Source organism: Eremothecium sinecaudum, chromosome VIII, assembly GCF_001548555.1.
Source record: "Eremothecium sinecaudum strain ATCC 58844 chromosome VIII, complete sequence".
In the NCBI taxonomy this organism is placed as follows: Eukaryota; Fungi; Ascomycota; class Saccharomycetes; order Saccharomycetales; family Saccharomycetaceae; genus Eremothecium; species Eremothecium sinecaudum.
The window spans coordinates 728,586-754,649 of NC_030899.1; the positions used below are offsets into that span (position 1 = coordinate 728,586).

At 38.1% G+C, this 26,064-nt stretch overlaps 10 protein-coding genes across 10 annotated transcripts; 4 read left to right on the forward strand and 6 right to left on the reverse strand.

The window, feature by feature from the left end:
• Positions 1 to 144: 144 nt before the first annotated feature.
• Positions 145 to 1,941, reverse strand: MNN2 (alpha-1,2-mannosyltransferase MNN2; the record flags this gene model as incomplete). The annotated part of the gene is made up of 1 exon (XM_018134356.1): positions 145 to 1,941. The coding sequence occupies one exon, from the start codon at positions 1,939 to 1,941 to the stop codon at positions 145 to 147; it is 1,797 nt and encodes a 598-aa protein (XP_017989845.1).
• A 1,100-nt stretch (positions 1,942 to 3,041) lies between these two features.
• ATP19 (F1F0 ATP synthase subunit k) lies at positions 3,042 to 3,236 on the forward strand (the record flags this gene model as incomplete). The annotated part of the gene is made up of 1 exon (XM_018134357.1): positions 3,042 to 3,236. The coding sequence occupies one exon, from the start codon at positions 3,042 to 3,044 to the stop codon at positions 3,234 to 3,236; it is 195 nt and encodes a 64-aa protein (XP_017989846.1).
• Positions 3,237 to 3,365: 129 nt separating this feature from the next.
• Positions 3,366 to 4,250, reverse strand: BRX1 (ribosome biogenesis protein BRX1; the record flags this gene model as incomplete). The annotated part of the gene is made up of 1 exon (XM_018134358.1): positions 3,366 to 4,250. The coding sequence occupies one exon, from the start codon at positions 4,248 to 4,250 to the stop codon at positions 3,366 to 3,368; it is 885 nt and encodes a 294-aa protein (XP_017989847.1).
• A 404-nt stretch (positions 4,251 to 4,654) lies between these two features.
• Positions 4,655 to 6,979, forward strand: MDM20 (Mdm20p; the record flags this gene model as incomplete). Its single annotated transcript, XM_018134359.1, has 1 exon — positions 4,655 to 6,979. The coding sequence occupies one exon, from the start codon at positions 4,655 to 4,657 to the stop codon at positions 6,977 to 6,979; it is 2,325 nt and encodes a 774-aa protein (XP_017989848.1).
• Positions 6,980 to 7,044: 65 nt separating this feature from the next.
• AW171_hschr84912 (HHR084Cp) lies at positions 7,045 to 8,172 on the reverse strand (the record flags this gene model as incomplete). Its single annotated transcript, XM_018134360.1, has 1 exon — positions 7,045 to 8,172. The coding sequence occupies one exon, from the start codon at positions 8,170 to 8,172 to the stop codon at positions 7,045 to 7,047; it is 1,128 nt and encodes a 375-aa protein (XP_017989849.1).
• Positions 8,173 to 9,076: 904 nt separating this feature from the next.
• AVO1 (Avo1p) lies at positions 9,077 to 12,226 on the reverse strand (the record flags this gene model as incomplete). Its single annotated transcript, XM_018134361.1, has 1 exon — positions 9,077 to 12,226. The coding sequence occupies one exon, from the start codon at positions 12,224 to 12,226 to the stop codon at positions 9,077 to 9,079; it is 3,150 nt and encodes a 1,049-aa protein (XP_017989850.1).
• Positions 12,227 to 12,457: 231 nt separating this feature from the next.
• Positions 12,458 to 13,297, forward strand: REX4 (putative 3'-5' exonuclease; the record flags this gene model as incomplete). Its single annotated transcript, XM_018134362.1, has 1 exon — positions 12,458 to 13,297. The coding sequence occupies one exon, from the start codon at positions 12,458 to 12,460 to the stop codon at positions 13,295 to 13,297; it is 840 nt and encodes a 279-aa protein (XP_017989851.1).
• Positions 13,298 to 13,434: 137 nt separating this feature from the next.
• AW171_hschr84915 (RasGAP domain-containing protein) lies at positions 13,435 to 22,079 on the reverse strand (the record flags this gene model as incomplete). The annotated part of the gene is given in 1 exon segment (XM_018134363.1): positions 13,435 to 22,079. Coding segments are annotated over 1 exon segment (8,646 nt in total).
• Positions 22,080 to 22,389: 310 nt separating this feature from the next.
• BMT2 (25S rRNA (adenine2142-N1)-methyltransferase) lies at positions 22,390 to 23,397 on the reverse strand (the record flags this gene model as incomplete). The annotated part of the gene is made up of 1 exon (XM_018134364.1): positions 22,390 to 23,397. One exon carries the CDS (start codon positions 23,395 to 23,397, stop codon positions 22,390 to 22,392), a length of 1,008 nt encoding a protein of 335 aa, XP_017989853.1.
• Positions 23,398 to 23,621: 224 nt separating this feature from the next.
• Positions 23,622 to 25,919, forward strand: MAK5 (ATP-dependent RNA helicase; the record flags this gene model as incomplete). Its single annotated transcript, XM_018134365.1, has 1 exon — positions 23,622 to 25,919. The coding sequence occupies one exon, from the start codon at positions 23,622 to 23,624 to the stop codon at positions 25,917 to 25,919; it is 2,298 nt and encodes a 765-aa protein (XP_017989854.1).
• Between the last annotated feature and the right edge of the window lie 145 nt (positions 25,920 to 26,064).

Genomic DNA, 26,064 nt, shown 5'->3' on the forward strand with positions numbered 1-26,064 from the left:
CTTTTTTGGTATGGTCGGCGAAGAATTACGTTACGTTCAAATGTCCTACATAATATTTGAATAAATCATTCTATATGCAACTTCTCCTAATGTGTCAAATGACTATCGCTTTCATCACAACATTATTTGGTTCTTCGAGTATTTCTATCTATTATCCTTATCTACTGCATTTGTGGCACTCTCGTGAGTCTCCTTCAAGAATCTCAAACGGTCTTTTACGTATTGACACATTTTTGTTCGTTCCTCCACCGAAAGATTCTTGTAATACTGGAACTCCACCATCTCTTGGCAGATATATTTGTTGAGGATATCGAATGCCTCTAGTTCCAAGTCGAAATTCTGTAATTTGTCCAATGAAGTGAAACTACGAATATGGTGGCCATTCTCTATCAAATCGTCACGCGCAGACAACACCCAAGGCTCAAACTTGGGGAAATTACAGTGTGCAAACATGAATGGAATATCGTCGCCCTTTCCATTGCCAAAGTATTGCTTATAAAGTTTTTCTAATGAGTAATCTGGGTCCAATGTAGCCGACTCAAGGTATTTTTCTTTCGCATGCGTTTGTGCTTTCATATAGCCTTTGTAGTCCTCACGGAAATCGTGCTGGAGTATAGCCACGCCACGGAAATTACTTGGATTACCGTCAATCCGGTAGCCCTCAACACCAGGAATGGATTTTACCTGGTAGTATTTCAGTTCGTAAAAGTTGGCACTAGCAATAAACGTCTCCTTGTCACCCTCCCCTGCGGCCTTCTGCGAAAACATTGGGTAGTACCATGTAGGCCCATTGACGTTATAATATAAAGACAACAAAACTGTTGGCAGATGGTAATATTTGTTTATCAATATTTGCCCAGATTCGGTTGAAACATCAGGAACTGTACCTTGGAGATCATGCAAAGGTACTTTGTCAAGATCACTCGATTCAGTGTATACAGATGGCGGTGTAAAATCATCCATGCAGTTACGAACTCTCTCAGGACCTACCGGTATGTCTGCAACCTCATAGTATATCGGACTCGTTGTTCTTCTCCAGAAATCTGGCCAGAGCACCAATTTTGTGAACTTGTACGGCTCGGCATCGAAAATGTTATCTAGAGGCACAACTGGGATGTTATCAGCATCTAGGAGCAATAAATCTTGGAAGCTTGACGCAATTATAGCTAAAGATTTCAATTGGTATCCTTTAAACGCAAAATTACTAATAACAGATGCCGGCAAAACATCAGAAAGTGAAATACACTTAGCATTTAGCTCCGGGAAAACCTGTTTACATAACTGTTCGTCGCCTTCTTCGCCAGGAGGGATTAGAACTTCCACAGGAAGGGTAGTACCTAACTTTCTTAGCATTTTAATCATCACCAATGACAAAACACTAAACTGACCTCCACCCACAGTCACAATACCTCGACCCTGGTAAGCACCCTTTGGGAGAGATAAAAGGCTTATAGCATTAACATAACTGTTGTGCTTTTTCTTCAACATATCTCTATCTGACTTCGATATTTCCAAACACTGACCCAAATTCTTGGTCGTAAGTAAATCCCACCTATCAACACTATCTGGTCTCCCCACAACATTCTCATCTAACCTACACCCCTTACCGTATTTCTTACTACTTCTGCCCACAGGAGAAAACTCTTTTATATGTTGAAACACCTTTTCAAAGTACTTGTGTAATTTCACCTGCCTTTCATACTTTAAATCGTCTGATAAAGGTCGCTGATCTTCATGAATAGCATATGCATCTGGTTTAGCTGGTTCTTGAGGTATTCCCGACTTATCACCAGTTAAATGACTTGGTATAAAATCCCAACTATCAGTTAGTATACCAGATTTGATGATGTGATTAGCGGTCAAAAACAGTATACAACACAATATAGTGAATATGACCAATCGCACTGTTTTTGACAGCCTTCTTGTCAAGACTAAAATCATTGTTATTGATGTACAGGTCTTGGTAAGTTTTTTAAGACCCTATCAGTTTAAAAAATTGTCCCGCCTTAAAGCTTATGAGTTAATGGTTAATTTTAATATATATCTGTACATAACGGACTCTGTGGAAAAATTTTTAAGTTTGTCTTTGGTGGTGTGGTTTCCTTTATTATGCATAAGCCTCTTCACTCCTTACGGTAAAATCCTATACATAATTAATAGTACTATTATTTTTACATCGGGTTACTAGGTATCGCGATCATACGGGCAAGATATTATGTCTGGCTGGCGTTACTAAGACCTTATCTAAAGTCGCTGTTAATTATTAAGCAAAAAAATTGTTAACGTACGGCAATCTTGTACGAATGAAATATTCTTTTATGAACCATCGACCTGTATGAATAAGAAAACTCTGACGTATAGTCAATCCTACGTATTACATCTAAGTCCGTTGAAAAGCTCCGTTCGAGAGGTCGGAGTGGAAGCTTGAAGAAGTAAAAAGATCTGTTCGCTAATAATTCATCTGAATTGAACTCGAAACTGTAGCATAATCGTCTCCGTACTCGTAACCCGTAATCCTTATGGTACATACTGTAAGGAGCGGCGTGAATGTCGGCCCTGACAATGGTTTGGCAGTCACTGGCGACGAGGCACGTTGTTCGGGGCGGGAACCATGACGGTTTACGGGTGAGTTTCGGCTGCATTTCAATTAGGCGAATTGTGCCGGGTTTTAAGGGCTCATATTGCACGTGCGGGGCACATGTCTCGGACGATTATGTATCCGTCGTTTTGTACGACATAATATCTCGTACGTATACGGTTGTGCGAGCAGCAGAGCGAGCAGCAGAGCGAGCAGCAACTTGGGTAGCAGCAGACGGTAGTTGAGGTACTAGCCAGTGGTCTGCTGTTGCGTGGATTAAGGAGCCAGCCAGCTTCACGGTGCGTGGGAAGCGATTCACAGATCAGACTTGTGCTCGGTATACTGCAATATGATTGGTCGGCTTCGGTACTATGACAAAAAAAAATATATTTACGAAGTGTTAACTGTTAAACAGTTAGAAGAGGAGTGATTGTGTAGCTGCTATACGACATACTGGGAAAAAATGGGTTCCGCTTACACGATTTTTGGTAGATCTGTTCCTTCACACTATTTGGCCATTGGTACCATCTCAGCAACTGCTTTGTTGGCAGTTCCAAACCCATTCAAGAAGTCTGAGCCAAAGAAGGTTTGGAATGCTTCATCTGAAGAGGAGGACAAGTTCGTGAGTGAGTACTTGGCTAAGCATTTGAAGGAATAATGGGTGTTTAACTATGTAAGTTTATGCATTGATCTTTTTATACCCTTTTTAAGTACTTTAACGATGTTATACCAGATAGAAAAAAAATTAGATGATATAATATACATTTTGACTTATATATTGCTTGCCTCAGTCTTTGAAAATGGCCTCGTTAGATAGTGGATCCACAGCCAAGACGTTTTCCCGTTTTCTGATCTTTCTAGCGACGGCTGCGTCAGCTCTGGCCTTAGCTTCCTTAGCGGCCTGTTGTTTCAATTGAGACCTCACCAAGTTTGGAGAAACATATTGCTTGTTTTCGTATATCTTTGGTCCGCCTAGAGAACCCTCCAAGATCAAGATTGGAGTCATAACTAGACGTGGCCCAATTTCAACCAAAGAAAGGTCTTCCTCGTCGGTCTTATCTTCGTACTCGTCGTTGTTTCTTGCTGAATGGGAAATCTCGTAGTTTCTTATCCAAATTTTGTCGTCAACTATGCTGAACGACATAACGTGGTCAATAAAAGGTTTAGACTTTCTAGCCTGTGGAGGAACGCCGAAACTATGGATGAACATTTCCTTAATGAGTTTATAGTGCGTAGAAGACTCAAACCTGGAATCAAACGATAACACAGGTCTAGAACCACTTAGACAGTTACCGGTAAAATCCAATTCATCCATAGTGTGTATGTTCTGAAGATAAAACTTTACTGTTGGTCCATTAGGTGGTTTCGACATCCATAGGTATAGGTCCATATGCTTTCTAGCCTCAAAAAACATAACATTGTTACAATTGTATAGTTCTGCAATCTCGTTCAACTGGCCTAAATCCTTTTTCGTATCTAATTTAGGTTCCTTTCTAGCATGAGGCATTAGCTTGAATAAATCCTGAATTAGATGTCTATGTCTATAAGTAACACCTCTGGAGGTGATTAACAACGTACGTTGCTTGTTAATGAACGCATTTTTCTCATTTTTGTCTGCATTCTTCTTCTTGGAGTCCTTGGCTCCTGATAGGGCCTTATAGATACTCGACATCCCGCACTTCTTTTCAAATATAACAGGTTGTAATGAGTGTAGCCAAGGACCTCATCTCATCGCATTAAAAATTTTCACGCTTTGAACCCAAAAAAAAAAAGAAATTAAAGAAATAGAAAATACACAACAGAGATCCGTTAAAACAGAATAACATAACATAAGTTTATACCAAGATTAATATCTCATCGTCAATAAGACTGGTCTATATTTCCGCGTGGGCTATCGCTACTTTTATCAAGTTGGTTCTGTTGTCTTTGAGGGTTTACAACTATTCGCCTTTTAACAATTAAAATTGAAAACTAAATTGTGCAGCTCCCCTTGGTCCTTATAATGCAATATACTGCAAGAATTGAATCTATTTAAGGTTAACAAGGTTTAATATTGTTTATTACTATTTTAAAAGAATGAATAAACATTGTGAAGAGATTTTTCTCTTAATTGAGGCTGAACGTTTTAAGCAAGCGCGTACTAATGTTGGAAAGCTATTATCTCAGCTACCATCGTCTACATACTTGAAAATTTTGGACCAGTATGTGAAGTTCAGGCAATCTCCTGGGAAGTATAGTTATGAGAATAATTTGGCACCGTTGCTGGAAATGACTGCGACTAAGGCTAATGATGCTAGTTCTTTGGAATTACTGCATAACTTTTTAGTTGAATTGAAAAGCCCAGTCTCACCTCTAATTCCATATGAGCGTGCTATAACTAAATATCCTAGTTCAGATTTATGCTATTTGTGGTTTGAACGGTCATTGGCGGATTTAGATTTTGAGTATATGAATAGGTCTTCGTTCCAACTTCCACGTTATGTTTCGGACTCCAGAGGTGTTAAAATCTGGAATGCTGTTGTTGCTTTGTCTTGGTTTAAAACAGATCCTGATGCATTCAAAAATAAAGACAGGCATTTATATTTGCAACTTTCTTATCAGCTTTTGAGCAATCTGAAGCCTCCTATAAATGAACAGGAAGTAGTTATATTCTCTCAGCTGTGCGAACTCTTAGGAGAACAACATTCTGCTGAAATTGTGGAAGAGATTTTTAAGTTTATGGATAAAGACAGGGGATCTTTAGATCTCTATGTAAAGGATTTACTTGTCAGAAATCTGAAATTGCTTGGAAAATACGATCAATTGTTCGATACATGTGTACGACTGTTGAAGCAATTTGATGATATTTTGCTACTAAAACATCTTATTTATGCCGGTTTCAAATTGAACAAACCTATGAATGAGATTTCTGGTTTATTTACTAATACGAGAAATGGGTCTCTTGCTTACCTGGAACTTTCAGTGGTTTACGAGGGTAAAGTTTCTGATTCTGCGTTAAGACACTACCTAAGCAGATTTCATGATAAACCCTGTTGTCCTGTTGATATATCACATTACATGAAATACATAAATCAAGATATGCTTACTTCCATATTTGCTGAAAATAAGTCCGGACTTCAGCATGATGCAAACTTGGTTAAAATTTTGGGACCAACTTATGCAAACCAATGTATGGAACTATTCATAAAATATCAATCTACTTTGAGGGCCAAACCAGACACTGACTATTCGAGCTGCTCATTTCTTGTACTACAGGTTGTAAATGATTTGCTTGATCCAAAACTTATGACTTTATCCAAGGTTCTGACTGCTGTTTCTATATTAGAATCATATCAATCTGAAGACCCCTTTAATTATGATACCAGAATATGGCTGATAGTCCTCTACCAGTACTTAGGCATTGCTCCTTTAGCACACAAACACTATATGGCGCTGAACATTAAAAATATTCAAGTTGATGTAGTAGACCACATTATTTACACCAGGTACTCTACGTTATATCCTAACAAGAACCATGATTATCTGAGAAAGAAACTTTCTGGTAGTGAATCTGCAGTTTATCAGTCATTACACGGTATCCCAGATATGATTAAAGTTGCTTTCGTTAAAGGTTCCTTCACGAAAATACCGGGAATGATTTCGTTATATGACCAGCTGCGGCGCTCTTTAATGAGGTGGATGAATATTGCTGAATCTCATAAAGTTTTGCGTTTATTTAATGACAAAAAAAGTTCTCATTTGAAAACTTTACATAAAGAACTGCTGAAGCTTGGCGACGGTAAATTCGGCGATTGGGCTGATAATCGAGATTTTAGTCTCGTAACAAACTTTGTGGGTAATGTTGAGAGCAAGAATGATGTTATTACCGAATACATGAATATTAATAACGACTATGTTACTTCCCAAATATGCCAAACGCTAATGTTAGAGTGTATTACTGTTGGTGGTCGTAACACTTTAGTTGACAGGATCTTATCAAAAACAACCCTGAACATGGAAACGCATACAGTATATGAAAAATGGGCGTACGATATTATTTGTGAAATCTATTCCCATATGGAAGAAGTTAGAGTAAAAGAGATTACTGATATGCTTGATGGAATGCCATCGTTTTCAAATGAACGTAATTGGAAACTTGTTCATGGGTATCTGACACATTTAATGACATTGAAGACTTTGGACTCATTAAAGAAAGTCAAGGATCAATCCTTGAAAAGCTTGATAAAGAAAAAGTTGCAATATCTACGATCACAATCGAAGAGCTATTTTGAAGCTTATATATCTGACCTAAAAGAAGCTGAAGTTGATCAGGAGCTACTATCTAAGTTTTCTTACAAAACTGTCGTGCCACATATTATCGATACCGTAACAGATATTGCAAAAATAGTTAGCAATCTTTAAGCATAAATATTACAATTACATCTATTAAAAACATTACTCTATTACAGAGATATCTAGTATCCGATTCACTGTCCTTGTGCACTCTTCATCGACAAGTACATCGTAATTAGTTTATAAACTAGAATCATCTCTTGCAGACCAGTGTTCACAATTGACCTAAAACACGAGTCATGCATTGAGGAAAATATGACCCCAAGAAAGCAAGTTCTCATTGGCTCTCTCAAAGCAAAAACTCCGCGGAAAGAGTATTCAAGCATTCTGTTTGTGACATTGCCTGGTGGACCGTCCGTTGGTGATTCTAACATAAAACTTGGGCGATGATAGAAGCTGTTAAAATCCTCAATGAAAGTGCTATTCATACTATGCAAAAACTTATCATACATCTCTGGGTACACATCGTCAAATCCCGTGCGGTATTCCCCAAAGAGTTTTTGAGCTGCTATAGTAATATCCACATAGAACCAAATACCTGTCATTATTCTGTTCATGTAATACCGCCGATATTTTCGATCACTGGCCATTCGCACAGCAGATTGTCTTACCTGATATAACGCCTGGCGAAACATTAAAGGTGATTGGACGAACCAATCGTTTAACCAGTCTCTAAATACTTCAACGTTAACGTTTCCAGGTTGATTAAACGTTTGTCTTAGTGCTTTGATAGCCTCCACATAGGCATTAGCAACGTCAATAAATGGACGTTCTAGGAGTTTCATATCAGCTTCATTCATTTCAGAGGCAGAGAACTCTTCCCCACACATCTCCCGAGCAATCATGTCAGCTATTGTCGCTTCTTCAGCTGCGGCAATGATTGAAAATGACATTGCTTCCTCCCAGCTATAGGGATAATTCTCTGGTACTCGTGTGTTGCGCTTAAACTTCTGAGGCATTCTTGAGCCCATAGATAGCAACTTCTTCATGTCTGCTGGAGTCGTTGTAAGCTCAAGCGCTTTCAATCTTACAAATGTCTTCGTAAAATTGTCCCCCTCACAATAGAAGGTCCTAAGCGCTAACTCTTGGGCAGATTCTAGTATTGGATTAAGTAGCTGATTATGAAGCTCCTGTTCTGACCTCCCAGTTGTGAATTTTTCTAATAAAGACCTGTCTATGCCTCTTGCATCAATTGGAAGGGTACTTATTATCACCATAAGGAGAACTTTCAAAATTATATTCAACTCATTTCCAAATATCATTTTTTATGGCTTTTTGATCTATTAATAAATTTAATTGACTGATATATTGTCACTCTCCTTTACCACTTCTTACACCTCTTCACTGCTCAAATATCACAATATGTGTTATTCAGCTTTGTACCTTAGTGGCAGTCATGAAGCCAAAAACATCCAGCGGAAACCAAATATTTTAGACCTATAATATCCAGTTAATACTAAGTCTTTAGATATTTCTTCTAATAATCTATGTGGAAACCAATTCGATTTTAGTTGGTCTGACGCTGGCATAATATTCGAGTTTCGTTATGTTTTTTATTATGATAAAGTAATTTTGAGTTTAGTTTCAAATTATTTTTTAAAGATTAGGAAAGAGTGATAAAATCCATCAACATCTTGAAATTCTGTAGATTCCAATTCAATGTTGCTAATGGAAGCTAATGTCACTTGTATGTAGGAAGTATCCTAGTACTTACATTTATGTTAGTACGAGTAAGTTACGTAATAAATGATATGTAGACGGTGACAGAGAATACAAAAAAGGAAAATATTCCGTATTTAATAGGAAATAACCGCTAAATGTAATGAATGATAGAACTATATAAGCACTATTTGAAAATAAGCTCATGCATTTGTTTTAATTAGATAGTGAAAATGCTTATTCATGCATAAGCAACTGCTACTGAGATAAACAAGCTATTAATCTTATTTTTGTTGTGTCTTCCTGACTACCGTCCAGAACTCTGACTACTTAACTAAATAAGTAGGGATGCTATAGTTTAGGTCAATGACTGTGTTATGGGACCTAATCCTTCCACATTTATAATAAAATTAGAATTTAAAATCTGTCGTAACGGGCTTCTAGTCTGTATGGGCGAATGAACTAATAAAAAACTATCTTTCGGCTTAATTTGGCCCAACGGGGGTTTTACTTAATTTTATGGTTCATCTTGTACGCGGCTACTAAGTTGTTCAGTCTCGTCACAATTTCGATGCATTCATCTGTGGAGATAGCTTCAAAGTAGTACCGCTTTTCTCCATTTGCCTTCATTACAAATATCTTAAAATATTCTGACACACGTGTAGACCTCTTGACAAGAGAAACTTGACTAATGTGAAAGGATTTGGTTTTCCCGACTTCCTGATTCCAATGATAACCATCATCTGGTGGGATGATATATATATAGTCGCCGTCAATGGCTAGTGTTCTTTCATGTTTATTGATAAATGACACCTGCTGCCTCCTCCAAACCTTGTATTTGTAATATGCGCCAGCTAGTAAGTCTTTGTAATATGTACCAGCTATCAAGTCTTTATAGTTGCTGCCTGCTCCTAGTGCATTAGATGATGACGTATTATAGTTTATTGAGGTCTTAGAATTGTTTTTGGTCCTAAAAAACCCTGTACCGCCGATACTATGGGCCATACCAATACCTGAGTGTTGTCTGTTAATTCCAAGCTTAAAGGTGTGGTGTTTTTTAACATTACTTGGTTTCGTCCCAATATTCTTCTGAGGTGATATATCCTCATTTGGGCTTGGATCATCGCCAACTCGAATATATTGATCTCCAACATCCAAAGTCAATGGGGTGATTAAATCACTGCTTTCATTTGTCGGCATAATATTTCCATACGGCATTGGGTTCTCAAAATGATTTAATTTGGCGTCTTTCTTCTTTATTACCTCCAATAAGAGCTGTCCACCTAAGCTCGTTACTGTTTCATTAAGATCTAATAGCATATTCCTTCCCGCATGCTTTAGTGTGTAGTCATTAGGGTTCAGTGTATTCCTCTGGCAATATTGAATCAAAATATCGTTCATTTTAGCTTCCAAAGAGACTTTTATATTAGCGTAATTCTGTTTATGGCTAATGTTTGGATACATGTAAACCTTAACATTAACTAACTTATCAGAGGTGGGGATTGTAGCACTAGTTAACATGGGAAGTTTATCATTAGATTTCTTACTCAATCCTGAATTAGTCACAGATTCAAGGTTATTTACTAACCCCGTAGGTAATGGAGTAACTTCCTCATTGATCATAAACTGACGTTCATTTTCCACATGGCAAATAACCATCTCATTATCGGATAATGTGCCAATCATTCGGGTCCTTTCAAGAACACCAAAATTATCTTCAAATGGCTCACCATCTTCGTCAACAAGTTTCAGAGTAAAATAGTTAGGGTTTTTTAGCTCTTCCATGTCAAGGCCGTCATTTAAAATATCCTCTCGTTTCAATAGTATGGAATAACTGTACAGTGCGTAACCCAACACCTCAAAAGCAGTGGCAGATTTCTTAATAGTAATTGTGAACGGTTTCTTCCTGTATGTTTTAGACAACTGGATATATATTTCTAATTGAACAACTGCTGATCCCGCTAAGTTCGAACCGGAAATAATAGAAAAGTATTCCAATGGATTAGTGTTCTCAGTAAAGCCAGATGATTTGAGCATCGAAGATAGCTGAGATTCTTGTGCCCTGATTGTTTGCACAGGTGATTTGTTAATGGTGAGTGTCCCTGGTGAGCCTGAATAGCCCATGTATAGTGATTGGTGTCTTATCTGCTTGTGTAGATAATACTTACCAGTCCTGGATTTTAGGGATTCCGCAGCAGAATATGCAGTTGTTAAGTCTCTTTCTTTGTTTGCTTTTATCGCATTGGTTGAGCCGCTTGACCACCTTCTAGCAGAAGGCGTTGATGAATCTTTTGGTTCCTGAGTCAAAGACGCGTCTGAGATTGTTAGCCTTTCCTGCTGATGGTAGCTATTTGGGGTGATTTTCTTGGAGTCACCCATAGTATTGAACATTGAAGATGTCTCCCCTTTCTGGATCATAAGGCCAAAACCATGGCTGCTCGGAATTGAATTATTCAAGTATACGTTACTATTGCCAGTTGGTACACCCCCAAATACATCAGACTCCCGGTTTGGAAACGGGCTATCGTTAGAATCCGAGTATAGAAGTGAGGACCCATAAGAAGATTCCTCGTCCCATATTGAGTCTTCAACACTTTCGTCAACATGACTTAGAATTTGACTCGATCTATTATTTCTCGAATCATGACTCAGCTTCTGAGATAAGTCATCAGTCAAATCCGCATTCACATCTCCCGTAAGTACCAGCGGGTCTAAATCATTCCCGTTTATGAAAGAATCTATCATTAGCTCGTCATCATTATCACTTAGCCGTGTGCCATGCTTACTGGATACAACTGAAACATTATCGCCCCGTTGAGAACTATGAGTACGACCTTCACTGATATGAAGCAGGTTTTGGGGGTTCAGCGAAAGACTATCTAGAATTGTTCCTTTCTTTAACAGCTTCGCCTTGGTGTCGTCCGTATTACCGGACAAGATCGGTTTCACAATGCCCTGATGCTCACTCTCATTCCCATGAAAAAAACGCCTATTTGCCTCCGTATCCAACTCGTCATTATCCTCCTCGTCATCATCTTCGTCTATCACATCCTCAAAGCCAAATTCATTATTATCATACAGGCCAAATCGTTTATGGTGCGCAGATTTAACTACCCCGTGGCCGACCACTAATTGCCTCTCCCGCGTTTTGTTGGAATCCCTACCATTTTGTAACCTAAATATACTACGTAAACGCCTTAAACTTTTCGAGTCCCTCTTCTTTTCGGTCCGTGGCTCTCCTTGTTTACCTTCACTCACCATAGATGACATCGAAATATCCTCGATACTCTTACCGATTTTTGAACCAACAGGCCCAGGACTCTTAAAGCTATTCTTAATCACCAAACCCTTACTACCAGAACCACTTTCTCGTCCATTAAAAGAACCTGTCCTTCGCGACTGCGAATCTTGACTGGTTTCTGATGGTTTCTGTACCCGCGGGGTCAATGCGCTCAAGTAACTTTCTAATATAGGTGGAGATTCTAATTGAACCAACAAATCATTACAATCATCATCTTGATATATCTTTCTCAAAGTATCATTAGTAGCAACATCGCCATATGGTTTAATCATTCGCTTCAATTGGTCATCTTCAGGACAACTTTTAAGGAAACCAGCCCGTAACTTGTTTATCCTGAGAGCTGACGTTGCATCCATACTCCAAAGTGTTGACTATCAGATATAACAATAAGCACTTCGGTAATCCTTACATTAAACGTTCTTCATGTAAATTTGTCTACTAATGCTGTTTATTCAAAGCTTTAAACTTAACGATTATATAAAAAAAAAGCATGACCAAAAAATAAATAATACATCACTTTTAAGTTATAATCTTGATGTACCACCAACGGCCGCAAATTATAGAAATTTTATCTATAAAGGCCTAAAATGACACTTTCTTGTAACTGGAAGAAACTGGAATCAGTTTTAGATGGTAATGCTGGAAACTTGGATACCAAAAGACGTAAGAAAGGTATTGGATGTAAGATAGACACTAAATCAAGCTCATCGCCATCTTTAAAGGTCCATAAAAGTGTCAAAACCTCCCGTATAATGAAGATGGTTGAATCTATGAATAAGGAGATTGAATCAGCTAAAACAAAGAACAATAAGGAGATTGCACTAAACGAAAATACGAGTAATAGTAAGAAGAAGAAGAAGAAGAAGAAGAAACCGACAAGCAACAACCGTAAACCCAAAATAGGAAAGTATATTGCTTTAGATTGTGAATTTGTGGGGGTCGGGTATAGAGGGAAAGTTTCTGCGCTTGCTAGAGTTACTGCGGTTAACTACTGTGGAGAACAACTATTAAATCTATATGTGAAGCCAAAAGAGCAAGTTACAGACTGGAGGACATGGGTTAGTGGTATTAGGCCGGAAGATATGAAAAATGCGGTTAATTTTGACGTTGCTAGGAAGGCTGTTGCTGATTTGATTGAGGGGCGAATTTTAATAGGACATTCTATATCTAAAGATTTGAAGGTCTTGCGTCTTTCGCATCCTCGTAATTTAACAAGAGATACCGCTATGTGTGGTTTTTTAAAGGAGAAATACGGCTATATTGGCACACCAAGTTTGAAGAAACTTGCTACTGATGTTTTAGGAATTGAAATTCAAAAGGCTGAGCATTCTTCTTTGGAAGATGCAAAGGCAACTTTGGAAATATATAAGGCACACAAGGCAGATTATGATTCGACACTATATTCTAGGAATAATCGTAACGACTGATGTAAGTATCTTTTACATGAATGTTTTATTGTAACTGTCATTAATATTCTTTTATGCACAATACTAGTACAATATATACGTTCAGGTTATCTGCTAGTCAAAGAAAACTACTGTTTGTAACATATTAACAGCAACAACTACTGTTCTGACTCAATAATTTTGCTGACTATTGTAAGCACTTGTTTTCTCCTTTCATAAAACACTTCCCTCTGGTACTTGTTGAGAGTTATAAGATCGTTTGAAGTCAAATCTGATTCAATGTCTGATATGCCAATTAAATCCCTGGATGCTAAATATGCTTCCATTTGCGCCGAAATTTCATTGAAGCTGATAAACTCTCGCTGTATCACCAGCAGCCTTATGACGACAAAGGATATGTTTACAACGTTGTTTGCAACATCAAACGTGTTTATACGTTTCAATTCTTCTTTCATGACACCCAATACCTTGAAAACCACAGGAGATCGATTAGTTGCCAAATGCTTTAATAGTAATAAAAACCGTGCCTTGCTTGGCTCATCTGAACTACGAGAAGCAAAGTATACTGCTGTTTGGTATAAGGTGATTTCAGCACTACATTCGCCACTTTCTAACCAGGTTAATAAAACCTGTGGAATCTTTGTAGCATCATCGTCCAACAATACAACGGTGGAGTCGATACCAACTTCATTCTTCAACTTTTCAAAGTGATCAGGACGCTGGACGATATACAGGAATAATAAAAATACCAAGTACTCGTTGCTGCCCGATTCTTGAAATTCAGCGTAGGTCAACTTGAAAAACTTGGTTAAAGCATCGATTGCAATTCCTCTCACGAATGGCACCAAAAGACCTTTAGAAATAAACGTTATCAGAACATGCGCGAAATTTCTGTCGTAAAGTGTAACTTGAGCAATGACTCTAACTCATCTAGTACAGGTTTAAAGAATTCTCTTCTTGAGTATAGATATGCGAAAATGGATTTCGGCCGATTATCTTCTGTATTTCCCAATTTTAACCTCTGACAGCTATTAACCATGAGTAATAAACCACCTTGGTAAATCATAGTATTGGGGGATCGCATATATGTAGTCGATAACCAAAATAACTGCGGTAGTAATTCAGAACTGGGCTTTAAGCCATCAACTATCCTGCTGTATGCAAAAACGTGAGAAATCGCATAGAAGAGCAGTTCTTCTGTTATACATGGTACTGCCATTACCTTCATTGTTTGCGTTAATAACTTACGGCAAATTTGGTCATCAATACCGCTTCTTGCAACAATACCCATAATCATCATTGCCCTGGATGATAAAAATGACTCTACATTCGTTACCACTCCAATAATATAGATAATGTATTTCGTCTTCCAATATAGCGAATCATTAACAGAAGCATTATCCATTAATAAAATAATGTTATCAATAAAGCACTCCAGGGTAGTGAACTTCGTCAGGAAGGATGAGGCACTAAAGTTTTGTAACACACGTCCCTTGTCTTGGCTAAACCCAAACATAAATTTTAGCTTCTGTCTAGCAAAAACATTTGATACAATTTCCAAATTCTTTCGATTTGCATCTGGAAGTAATTCGTTATTTGAGAATGATTGACACACATTCATTAAAAGTCTGTGAAGTGCCGATCTGAGCTCCGTTGGTCCAACGTCAATCAATAATGATACAGCACAAAGGATATCTGGCAAAAAGATTTGAGCCAATAACAAGGAATCAAATAAAAGTGACACTGCAATTTCAACTAAAATAATTAATTCCGACCAGCTATGAGTTGATGCTTCCATCTTTAACGTTGGTAAAAATGAATTACTAATATTGTGGATTCGGGTTAGTACTAAGCCACACACATCTGGGGTTGGAATCCTTGTTAAAATAAAAACAATTTTTCTCCAATCTGAACCTTCTGATTCTCTATCGACACAATGGTATATAACTTGTTCAAAGATCAGTTCTGTCAAGTTACCTTCTAGAATTAAATTTGTCCATATAAATTGCGCGTACAGTAGTGAGTGAAGTTCTTGCTTTGCCGTTATTCTAATCAACCTGCGGATGATATGGACAGTCAAGTCATGGCCTTCTTCATCATCCACCATATAGACGTTCTCGTAAAGGTTTTTAGTCCAAGGTGACAAAGCAACAAGCAATCTTGGTATTTGCTTATCATTCAAAACATTTTCCAGTAAATCCATAGAATTGAGCCAGATGCATTCAGCCAACTCAGGAGCAGTAATGGCTAATCCATTTAAAATAGAGTTGTAGAACGCCGAACTGTCACCAGGAACATAAACTTCAGGGGATATAGTCAACTTATGCCCAAAATTGAGGCCAAAAGTAGATTGTGTTGCAGCAAGCAAATTATAACCGACAGCCTCAACAGCCTCGTCCTCACTGTTCAAACCAACAAATATAATCATCAATATATGTCCAATAATATAGGTAATATCTTTCTTTTTGTCATGATCTTGTGATGAAAGTATAGCACCAGGTAGTTCATCTTTACTTTCCTCCTCTAACCGAGCTTGTGAGTAGTGTAGGATCTTTAAAACTTCCAGATACTTTGGACTGGAAAACGTTAAATTTTGTCCATCTTCCATCTGAATAAAAAACTCATATGGGACTCCCCTATCGTTACTAATACCCGCGGATTTGATCTCGGAAATTTCAAACACATTGTTGAAATATATTTCGGAAATTCCGCCGTTCTTAGTCACCTTAACACTTTTAGGGGTTTTATAAACAACCTGAAAATGCTTATTACTGACTTTTAGTGTGATCGGCTCAAACCTTTGGTGCGTTTCATCATATAATGAAGCATCATGTAAAGTTACTCTAACATCTGAATAGAGATCTGCACTGTAATCGGAGAGTCCAAGCATCTTTATTGTTTTTAAAGGGGAATTAGAGTTGAGAAAATAACAAGGCACATCAAGTGTTACCAGATTTAGATTAGCTTTTATTATAGGCAGCCAAATATCCAGATACCTTTTGGTTAAATTATAATGGTAAAAGCCAACACAATTTTTTGAAAGTTCATTTGGTAATAGTTTGTAACACATTGCTATAACCTTTTTCACGGCCATCTCGTCTAAGTGTTTGGATTCAAAACTTGTACAATCCACTACAACATAATGCCTGGTTGTCCATATTTTGGCATATATTTGGAACATTCTGTATAATACCATTTCAATATCGATTTGAAGGTATTTTGCTGCTAGCACCCATGAAAATACGAGGGCAGGTAAACCATCTGATGTTACGGAAGTGTGGACAAAGGGTATATCTACATCGTCAAGTGTCTTCAAGGAATGTCTGCTCATGAAGTCATATAACTCGGGATTTGATTCCATATTCTCCCTAATATATGGTGGTATAGCGTTCTTGAATTCCATTCTCGGTTGACCCAAAAGGCCGAGAAGATTGTCTATAAGTTTGCCGCTCATTTTTAAACGCTCCAAGTCTTCAGAAGATTTAATGTTCGAGTTTATGATTTCCTTTCTGACATCCAGAGCATGATGATATAAGAACTTGTGTAACAAATGGAAATCATCAACTGTGACCTTGTTTTCTGGTGCCGTGGTTATAGTAACCTGTCTATCAGAGTTCGATAGCTCCTTTAGGAACTTGAATATCCTATCGCCGCTTTCCTTCAAGAAGTCTGCTTTAGACTGTAAAGCAGGCCATTTTAAAGACGAAACAGAACCATTGGCAATATTTTGGATAACCTTTGCAAGTACTATGAAAGAACGCCTTTCTTTAGCGTAAAAAGTTCCTATTAATCCCTCCGAATCTGGACTCACTAGTGCTGGGCAGAAGAAACGTAAGAAGATAAATGAACCAACCGCGATCTCTGCAACATCTGGGAACTTTTCATTGACATAACGGTAAATAGCCTGGCAAATAACAAAAAATTCTGGAGGAACTTTGTCAATAGAGCCAACAATTGAGTCAACTAATATAGTCAAATACTTGGAAAGTAAAGCCACATTGCGTTCACAGTCAGGATCATCTGGTGATATTTTCTCTACATCAAAAGTTTCACCAGTTGAAATAACTCCATCGATTACCGGTTTTAAAACTGCGGCCAAATAGGCACCGCCTTTGAGCCTCGAATACATTGACAACGCTCTGGTAGCACAACTATTTCTTCTCAAGATATCCATATACCTGGATGCTGTACTAATTTCGTCCCTAATAAGTTCAATTACAATCAAATGAGCAGCGTTCTTAATGTTAAATATTGAAACCAAGGATCCAGCAAGTGCATCTGTGTCATTTGCAGGACATACCCTAGCTGTTTTAGACACTAAGCTAGGATCTTTAACAGCAGCCATAGCAAGCTCTTCGATAGCTGCATTCCTTTTCTGGGTTATTTCCTTATTAGAGATATCAAAATTTGTGACGATATTCACAAATACCTTTAAGAATGCAACTTTAATATTTCTGTTTGGGGAATAGCCAATCGGTAATGCGTATTTAAAACCGACGTCGACATTAAAATTTAGTAAATTTGTGAGAGAAGTGGTGATGTTATCGTTTAACAGCCCAATTTTATGCCTTAGTGTAGGAGGGAACTTCTTTATACTAGTGCTTTTCTCTAAACCTTTTAGCAGAATGTTGAAAAAGTTCCCGAACACAACTTGTTTCGATCTAATTAGTTCTGTTTCAGATAATGAGGGAGGGGCCTCAAGTACAAGATTTTTTGTAAGATACGCCAACACTTTGGATGATTCAATAGAAGTATCAATGTACAGATAATCCAAGTCACGCCTCTGTAAGTCCATATTACGATGTGGTTTACCCAAATTATCTAAATCATACTCCTTGAAAATTGTTGATTCAAACCATTGCATTGCTGTGCGGATCCACCTATTCTTTATTAACATGAATCCTGAAAGGCACAACCTTTCCTCTGAATGCTCGCAAGATCTTAACATCTTGGATAATTGAATAATACATTTAAAATATTTTGGTGAATCATGTTTGATTTGCTCGACTATTTTGAAAATACCCTCTATTAAATCTAGCAAGTCCAGGGATATTTGAACCAAAATATCAATTTCATCGTCACGCTCCATAATAACCCGTAGAATTAAAATAATTTGTTCTAGAAGTATGAAGGAAAGCTCATTCTCAGGAGCGATTACATCTATTGCTTCCAACTCACGAACTTTCGCCTTCAGATGATGGAATAAAGTAGGGAAAACGAGAGGATGTAACTCGGTACTAATTATATCTTTTGAATTCTCCCTAGTCAGTAAATCTTCATTATCGAGCGACTGACATTGTTTTTTGATGAAATAATCTATATTAGCCGCAATTCTATGCCTCACATTAGCTAGATATGATAAGTTATTCAGGGTCTCTGTGTCAATCGTCAAAAATACACCACTAGATGCCGCAATAATACCAGCGTAATTCCTGTAGTGGTTTAACTCCGTTTGCGTGAGTCCTGTAGCTTTAGACATTTCATACCAACGATTGTATATTAGCTTAAGGCTATCATATAAAATACGGTCTGGATACTTTATATGACATAATATGTCTGACCTTAATCTTCGCTGAAATGCCAAAGCACCTGTGGCAACGTAAGAATCACGGCAGATGGCAGTAAGGAATGATTTATTATCCTTCTGCAAGTAATCGGACTCTCCCGTTATTTTACTGCGGTATTCTACTTCCTTGCAATAGAGTTTAAAACCGTTTTTCAACAATTTGTGTATCCTAGGTTCATGAGAGCAAAGTGAAATAAATAAAGCTCTTCCACAAGATCCTCTAATGAGTAGAAATAGGACCGACTCGGCCTCGTTTAATTCATGGAGATGGTTAATCGAATCAAAATGTTTTATTACCTCTAACCTGAATTCCCAGAATCGAGTAAGGAGCGTCAATAAATGCTCACGTCTCTCCTCACTCAAAGTTAAATTGAACAGTACTGCAGCCAAAAGTATAATAAGATAACCCGATGATTTACATATGCTCAATGCATATTCCAATGTCAGATCGTTCTTAAAATGTTTAAAGTACGATACGCCAACGTCACTATATGCTAGCACTGCTTTATGAGTCTCAGTTCCTTCTTCGATAAGACCCACAAAAACAGGTTTAACAAAGGCATTTAAATTTTCTACGGGTATTGGTGAGACATTTCTTGAACTTGGATTTCTCATGTAAAAATGTAATGTATCTTCGTAACTTGTGTAAATATTCACCATTATTTCACGGGCAGTCTGTAAAATACTCTCCTCGGGGTTTTCATTACTTAAGTGACCGGATGAAAGTGGTGCTGCTGTGCTTGACTGCTGAAATGAAGCTTGTGAATTAGCTTCCGATGCATATGTAAAGCCAAATGGTGATTTGGTACTTGTAGCAGTCGAAGAAGGGCGAACTATTCTTTGTAACCTTTCATCCACCGGAGAGCCAGTGGCTCTCTTCATAATAGAGGAGCTATGGTGAGACCTCATTGCATGTGGCGACTCCATTTGAGGCCTCAATTGTGGAGAAGAAAAATAGTGCGGCTGGTCACTCTTATCGGTAGCCATGGAGTGAGAAGATGGAACAGATGACGCATGAGAAGACAGTTTTGGACTTTCTATAGGTATAAAGGGGTCCATGAAGCCTGGTATAGTGGGATCAGGATCACTACTTGGAACATTATCCAAACTGTCATCTTCCACAAGCAAACCTTCAAAAAGATCATCTATAATGCCGTTAACCCTGTCATCTAGGACAGCTGAGTACCTTAATAATATATCTGACATTTCATGCGCTGTCCTTTGTAGTAAAACAAATGCTCTCTCAACAACTTGATCTTTTGGCGTTTCATATTGCGAAAGAGTAAAGAATATCTTTAAACCCTCAGTGACCATTCTTAGATGTTCCAATCCCTCACGTTTTTCCATTAGGAACTCCTCTATCTTTTGGTGAAAAACCACTGGCTCCAATGAACACGCTACAGGAAAGTAGTCTACTTGTAATTTAGTATGTGCAACTGGATGTCTCGAGAGACACTTCGCTATTAATACGTGTTTCCTCCCGGGCGCCTCTTTGCATAATTGTAGGCTATCGCACATGACAAGAAATATCCTTCTACTAAAATAGATGGGTGGAGTATATTTGTCATACGCAAACATCGCAGCGGATAGTCTAGATATTAAGATCAATGTGCGTAATGTGTCCAATAGGGCCTTGTCAGAGACAACTTGTGACCCATTTAAAATCCTGATAAGTGTCATTAAAAATTTAGTTCTGCTGCTTCCATTCGCAACTAATGGAAGGGAACTCATAGGACGTGCGGGTCTATCCCCAAACTGTTGTGACGATGTTACTCTATCTTTATCCGACTCCTGGCCACTTGTGGCCGAGATCTCGTCACCAGTAATTATATCAGGTATATTTTTGAACCTAATTGAATTAATTTCATCAAATGTTTGCGGATGAAGCATGAGAATGCAAGATAGAAATCTTAGCACTGAGAGATTCGTTAGGTTTTCGGTATCATCGACGTCTTTCGATATGCTAGTGTAAGTAGTTGCAACATCCGAAGATGCGAGCGCTGAACTAGAATGCAAACCATCTTCAGAAGAGATTTTTGTTGCTGTATGGGTATTTGTGGAAGAATACAAACTACCATTAACCACCCTACTACTTGAAAGTGGATCATGCATTGACGAATGCAAGGATGTAGAAGTCCCACTTGTGGTAGGAGAAGACGAATTAGGATGTGTAGACGGCGCTTCAGTAAGAATCGAAGCAACATTAAACGAGGCGTACACTTCTTCGAATAGGTATGACGATTCTTTCACAATTCTGCGTACTGTAGGATCATTCGGGTTTTTTACAATATCATTAGCAACACGTAAATACTCCTTTGGGCGAGACAATAACCACATCTTGATGGATTGTGAAACAAAAGTCAATAAAAACTCTCGATGTACAGGATTCTTGAAATGTGCAACCATTCTTGACGTTAGTTCCAGAAACTTCGGAAGATTTTTATCTGTGATGAAAAAGTAGGAAAATAAGTCCAAGTATTGGACAAGACTATTACTATTGGGCAGTTCCTGTAATGAATGTGCAACGATGTTTTCTTCAACGTAACGGTAAAACTGATCTGAATTTGCCGCTGCAATAAACCTCATAAGGGCTTCATTGCATATATCTAGATTTCCTAACAGTTTAGCGTACTCTGTCATATTCTGACCCTTACTTTCTTTTTCAATTACACTGGCTCTCCCTGCGAGCTCTCCTGTACGGTATAAACTGCCCGCTATTTGCCGCAACAAGTTCTGGCTATGTGAACTTGATTTGCAATTCGAAATGACCTTTATCAGAGTATCCGCGATACCCGGATCCATTGGTGGCGGAGAAATCGTATGAGAATAATCTCGCTGTGTTGCAAACCCTACCGAAAACTGCAAGTATAGTTTTTCATGATTCTTTAGAGCACGCTTTTTCTCACTTTCCGAAGAGGTCTGTTGATATTCGTATTCCTGCCAACAGACCTCTATTATATCGTTCAATAACCTTAACAAAACCAGCAGTGAGTTCAACTCATCTTCATTAAACCTTTCTGTCCCTGAACCCTGTTTTAATATAATTTTATCCATGAGTTTTAAAAAGTGCCTTATCATTGTCTCCAAACCCTCTACTATTCCCAAATTAAAAAGAGCTAATCTAGCATTCACATAGAAAGGCTCATTCTCTATTTCTGCATAAGTTGACATAGAAGACTCAATGGGAAGTAACTGTTTGAGCTGAACAAATATATGTTCATAAAGAGTGTCGGTCATATTCCCTCGTATATAGGATACCAGTAGATATGTCAAAAACTCCCACGAAAAAACTTGAATTATAATATTTTTCAAGTGGTTGGTATTCAATATTCCGACTGAGTAGTTCTAAGTTAAATGACTTCCCTTTCTATATTGTAATAACAATCCATTATTTACTCCAGTGCAATTAAACATCTAACCAAAGGAAGAGGCAATAAAAGACAGTTCAAAAAAGTCATTTCTTTTTCTCTTTGCCTCCCTAAAATATTATTATCACGTGATTATTAAAGATGCGATGACTTCAGATATGTACGTAAATATACAGCTTCTACAGTGTAATGGCGAAGTTATTCATGCCTGGACCGTCTTGCAACTTATGCTTCTTGCTAAATTTGGTCAGATCGTTGTTATTGGGGATTGCGGACTGCCCGGAAGAAGATGTTTGGAATAGAATGTACACTAGTTTGTTGGTTTCATGGTACCTGACCTTGAGATAGCCTAAAGCTTGCATCATCTCGCAAAAGTAGGCACTTGTGGTGTATCTAGAATTATTAATGCAGGGGCGTGGCAATACTATGAATAGTAGGGTTGCTTGTACATCATTTCTAAGAAATTGGCGAAACCTTTTGATCATATTGCCTCTTTGCTGATGTGTAGGAACAAAATTCAGCACCAGAGAGCAAGATATTAGGTCAAAAGCTTCTTCATCCGATTTTGGAAGCGGGCGCTCCATAAAATCTTGTTGAAGGATGTTTTCGGAGTCGGTGGAATTCAAATCGATACGGACGACAGGATTGAAGATCCCAGACTTAGAAATATAGTTGGAAGCGCTTAGAGAGCCTATTTCTAGAGCACGCGGTTTTCTATTTTTGTAAATGTCAATTTCCTTTAACCATTTGATAAGGCGTTTAGATGAGTCTCCGCCGCGGTTAGGGTCTTGACCCACAGTGCTTGCGTGTTGGTAGTTTTTTAGCCCGCCTAGACTATTTATTTCCGACGAAATATAGCCCAAAACAGCAACCAAATCTGTGGGATCAGTGTACTTATGTATAGCAAGCAACTTCTGCTCCATATCCTGGTTAGGATGGGAAATTTGTATGCCTATGTTGTACCGCTCTTGCAGCCCAAGTTGTCTTAATTTCTCACTTATCAGCTGTTGATTTGACTTTTCATCGTTATCAATAAGTTCCCAGCCTAGTTTAGAGCATGCAATCCGCCTCTTCTGTATCAGAACGTGAAATCGTCTAATCACTTTACGTGCTTTAGATGGTTTGATAGAAGGCTTCCGCTGGAATGGTGACTTTCCAGTGATACTTGTCCTATTCCTTGAAAGCATATTAATGTAGTTGACACTAGAGAACACCAGATCCTCGGTCTTGAAGAAGGTGTTTCTTATGTATTATGTTTTCTGTAATACGCGATGGCTTTATGCGCGCGGTTCCTTTGAGTGTAGAATTTTTCAACTGCATATTTTGCAAGCGATGAGCTTAATTCGAGTAGTTTAAAACTTCACAGAACAAACTTCATACGAATGCAGTACTAAGGACTTATCTCATCAATATGGTAGGTAGGAATCAAAAGAACAGGCGTCCAGGCCCTAAACTTAAAAGAAATGCTAAAGGTCGCGTATCAAAGCATCAGTTCAAGAATAAAGCTTCCTCTGTTAAGGAATCAAATGGTAGGATTGTGGATCCTTCGGAGCTGAAATGGAAGAAAGTTGATATTCCAGACACACTAGACGATTTTGGTGGCTTTTATGGTCTTGAAGAGATTGATGGTGTCGATGTTGAAGTTGTCGACGGTAAGGTAAAGTTTGTTACCAAGGATGATAGTAAAGTAAAAGCCACTTCAGTAGATCAAGAAAACATTAGTGAAATTGAGTTTGACGAAGATGCAGAAATGGATGATGTTATTGAATTTAAGAACTTCGATGATATTAAGGAGGGAGAATTAAGTGCTGCATCGGAATCGGAATCGGAGGAAATGGAAGGTGAAGATGAAGATGAAGATGAAGATGAAGGTGAAGATGTATATGAGGATGCTTCTGAGAAAGAGGGCGAAATGCAAGGAGAAGATCCATTAAAGGCGAATGTTTTTACGTCTTCCGTAGACCTACTTGATCTCGAATCGCCGATGTTGCCAGAATGGACAGACAAAATGGAATTATCTATTACTACTCTGCAGGGACTAGCTAATCTAGGTTTCGCCACGCCTACAGAAATCCAAGCAAAGGCTATTCCAAATGCTTTAGAAGGGAATGATATTATGGGGAAGGCGTCTACCGGTTCAGGTAAGACATTGGCATATGGTATTCCTATTATTGAGAAATTAATTAAGAATATGAGCGGCACCGATCCGGTCGGAATAATCTTCGCCCCAACTAGAGAATTAGCTCACCAGGTGAAGACGCATTTGGAGAAATTGGCATCTTTGTTGGTAAAGAAAAATCCCTACATCATCATTTCATTAACCGGTGGTCTATCAATTCAAAAACAGCAACGTCTGCTGAGTTACAAAGGTAGTGCAAGAATTGTTGTTGCTACACCAGGAAGATTTTTAGAACTACTTGAAAAGAACGAAGAATTAATTAAAAGATTTGCTCAAACTGAAACATTGGTACTTGACGAAGCTGACAGGTTGCTTCAGGATGGGCACTTTGATGACTTTGAGAAGATTTACAAGCATCTTTGGAAGGCTCGGAAGTCAAACAAAAAACATTCTGATGGTTGGCAAACAATGATCTTCTCAGCTACCTTTTCAACAGACCTTTTTAATAAGCTTGCCAGTAATTCATGGAAGAACTCAACAGCATCAACTGAGAATGAAATTGAAACTGTGCTAAAACATCTAATGACTAAGCTACAATTTCGTTCTAAGCCAATTATTATAGATACAAATCCAGAACAGAAGGTGAGATCTCAGATTAAGGAATCTTTAATTGAATGTATGCCAGCGGAAAGAGACCTTTATGTCTACTACTTTGTCACGCTTTATTCACGTACTACGCTTGTTTTCTGTAACGCTATTGAATCAGTCAAGAAGCTAACCCTTTATTTGAACAACTTGGGTATCTCAGCATTCCAAATTCATTCATCAATGCTACAGAAGAATCGTTTAAAGAGTTTAGAAAAGTTTCAGGAACAGGTGCTAAAAAATGAGCCCCAAGGTAAGCCAACTGTTCTCATTGCCAGTGATGTTGCAGCTAGAGGTTTGGATATTCCGGGAATTAATCATGTTATTCATTATCATTTGCCCCGTTCTGCAGATGTCTATATTCACAGATCAGGAAGAACAGCTCGTGCAGACAATGAAGGTGTATCTGTCATCATTTCCTCACCGGAAGAATCAATGGGACCTTTGAAGAAGTTGAGAAGAGTGTTAGCTACGAAATCAAATTCTAAAAAAGCTATGAAGTGGCAGAAGGATTTGACGCAACTTCCTATAGATCATGATATATTAGTCCAACTACGTGAACGCAGCAAGATTGCAAGTACATTAGCTGATGATGAGCTCGCTACAAGATCTTTGAATAAAGATGATAACTGGCTAAAAAATGCGGCTGAAGAGCTTGGTATAGATGTTGACTCTGAAGATGAGATGAAGGACATATTCCTTGCCAAGAATAAAACAAAAAAGATGAATAAGCAAGTTGGGAAAACTGAGGCTAAGGCATTGAGGCACCAACTACAGGCATTGTTGAATAAACCACTTCGAAAGGATGGCAGAAAAAGTTATTTGACAGGTGGCCTTATGAACTTAGCTGACGCTATCGTTAAGAACAAAGGTCACAATAAAATTATCGGCTTCGATAAAGTTGACGCTTTAGAACTCTTGAAGCAAAAGGATGTTCGCAAGTAGGATTTTATAATATTGATGCGTTATAGAGGTATCTAGAAATACTTAAGTTCTCAACGTCAAACTATGTCCTGCTTACGGGCCAATTGATAGTTATGTTATTATATTCTTTTGCAAGGAATTTTATCTGCTACATATAAAGATTGTT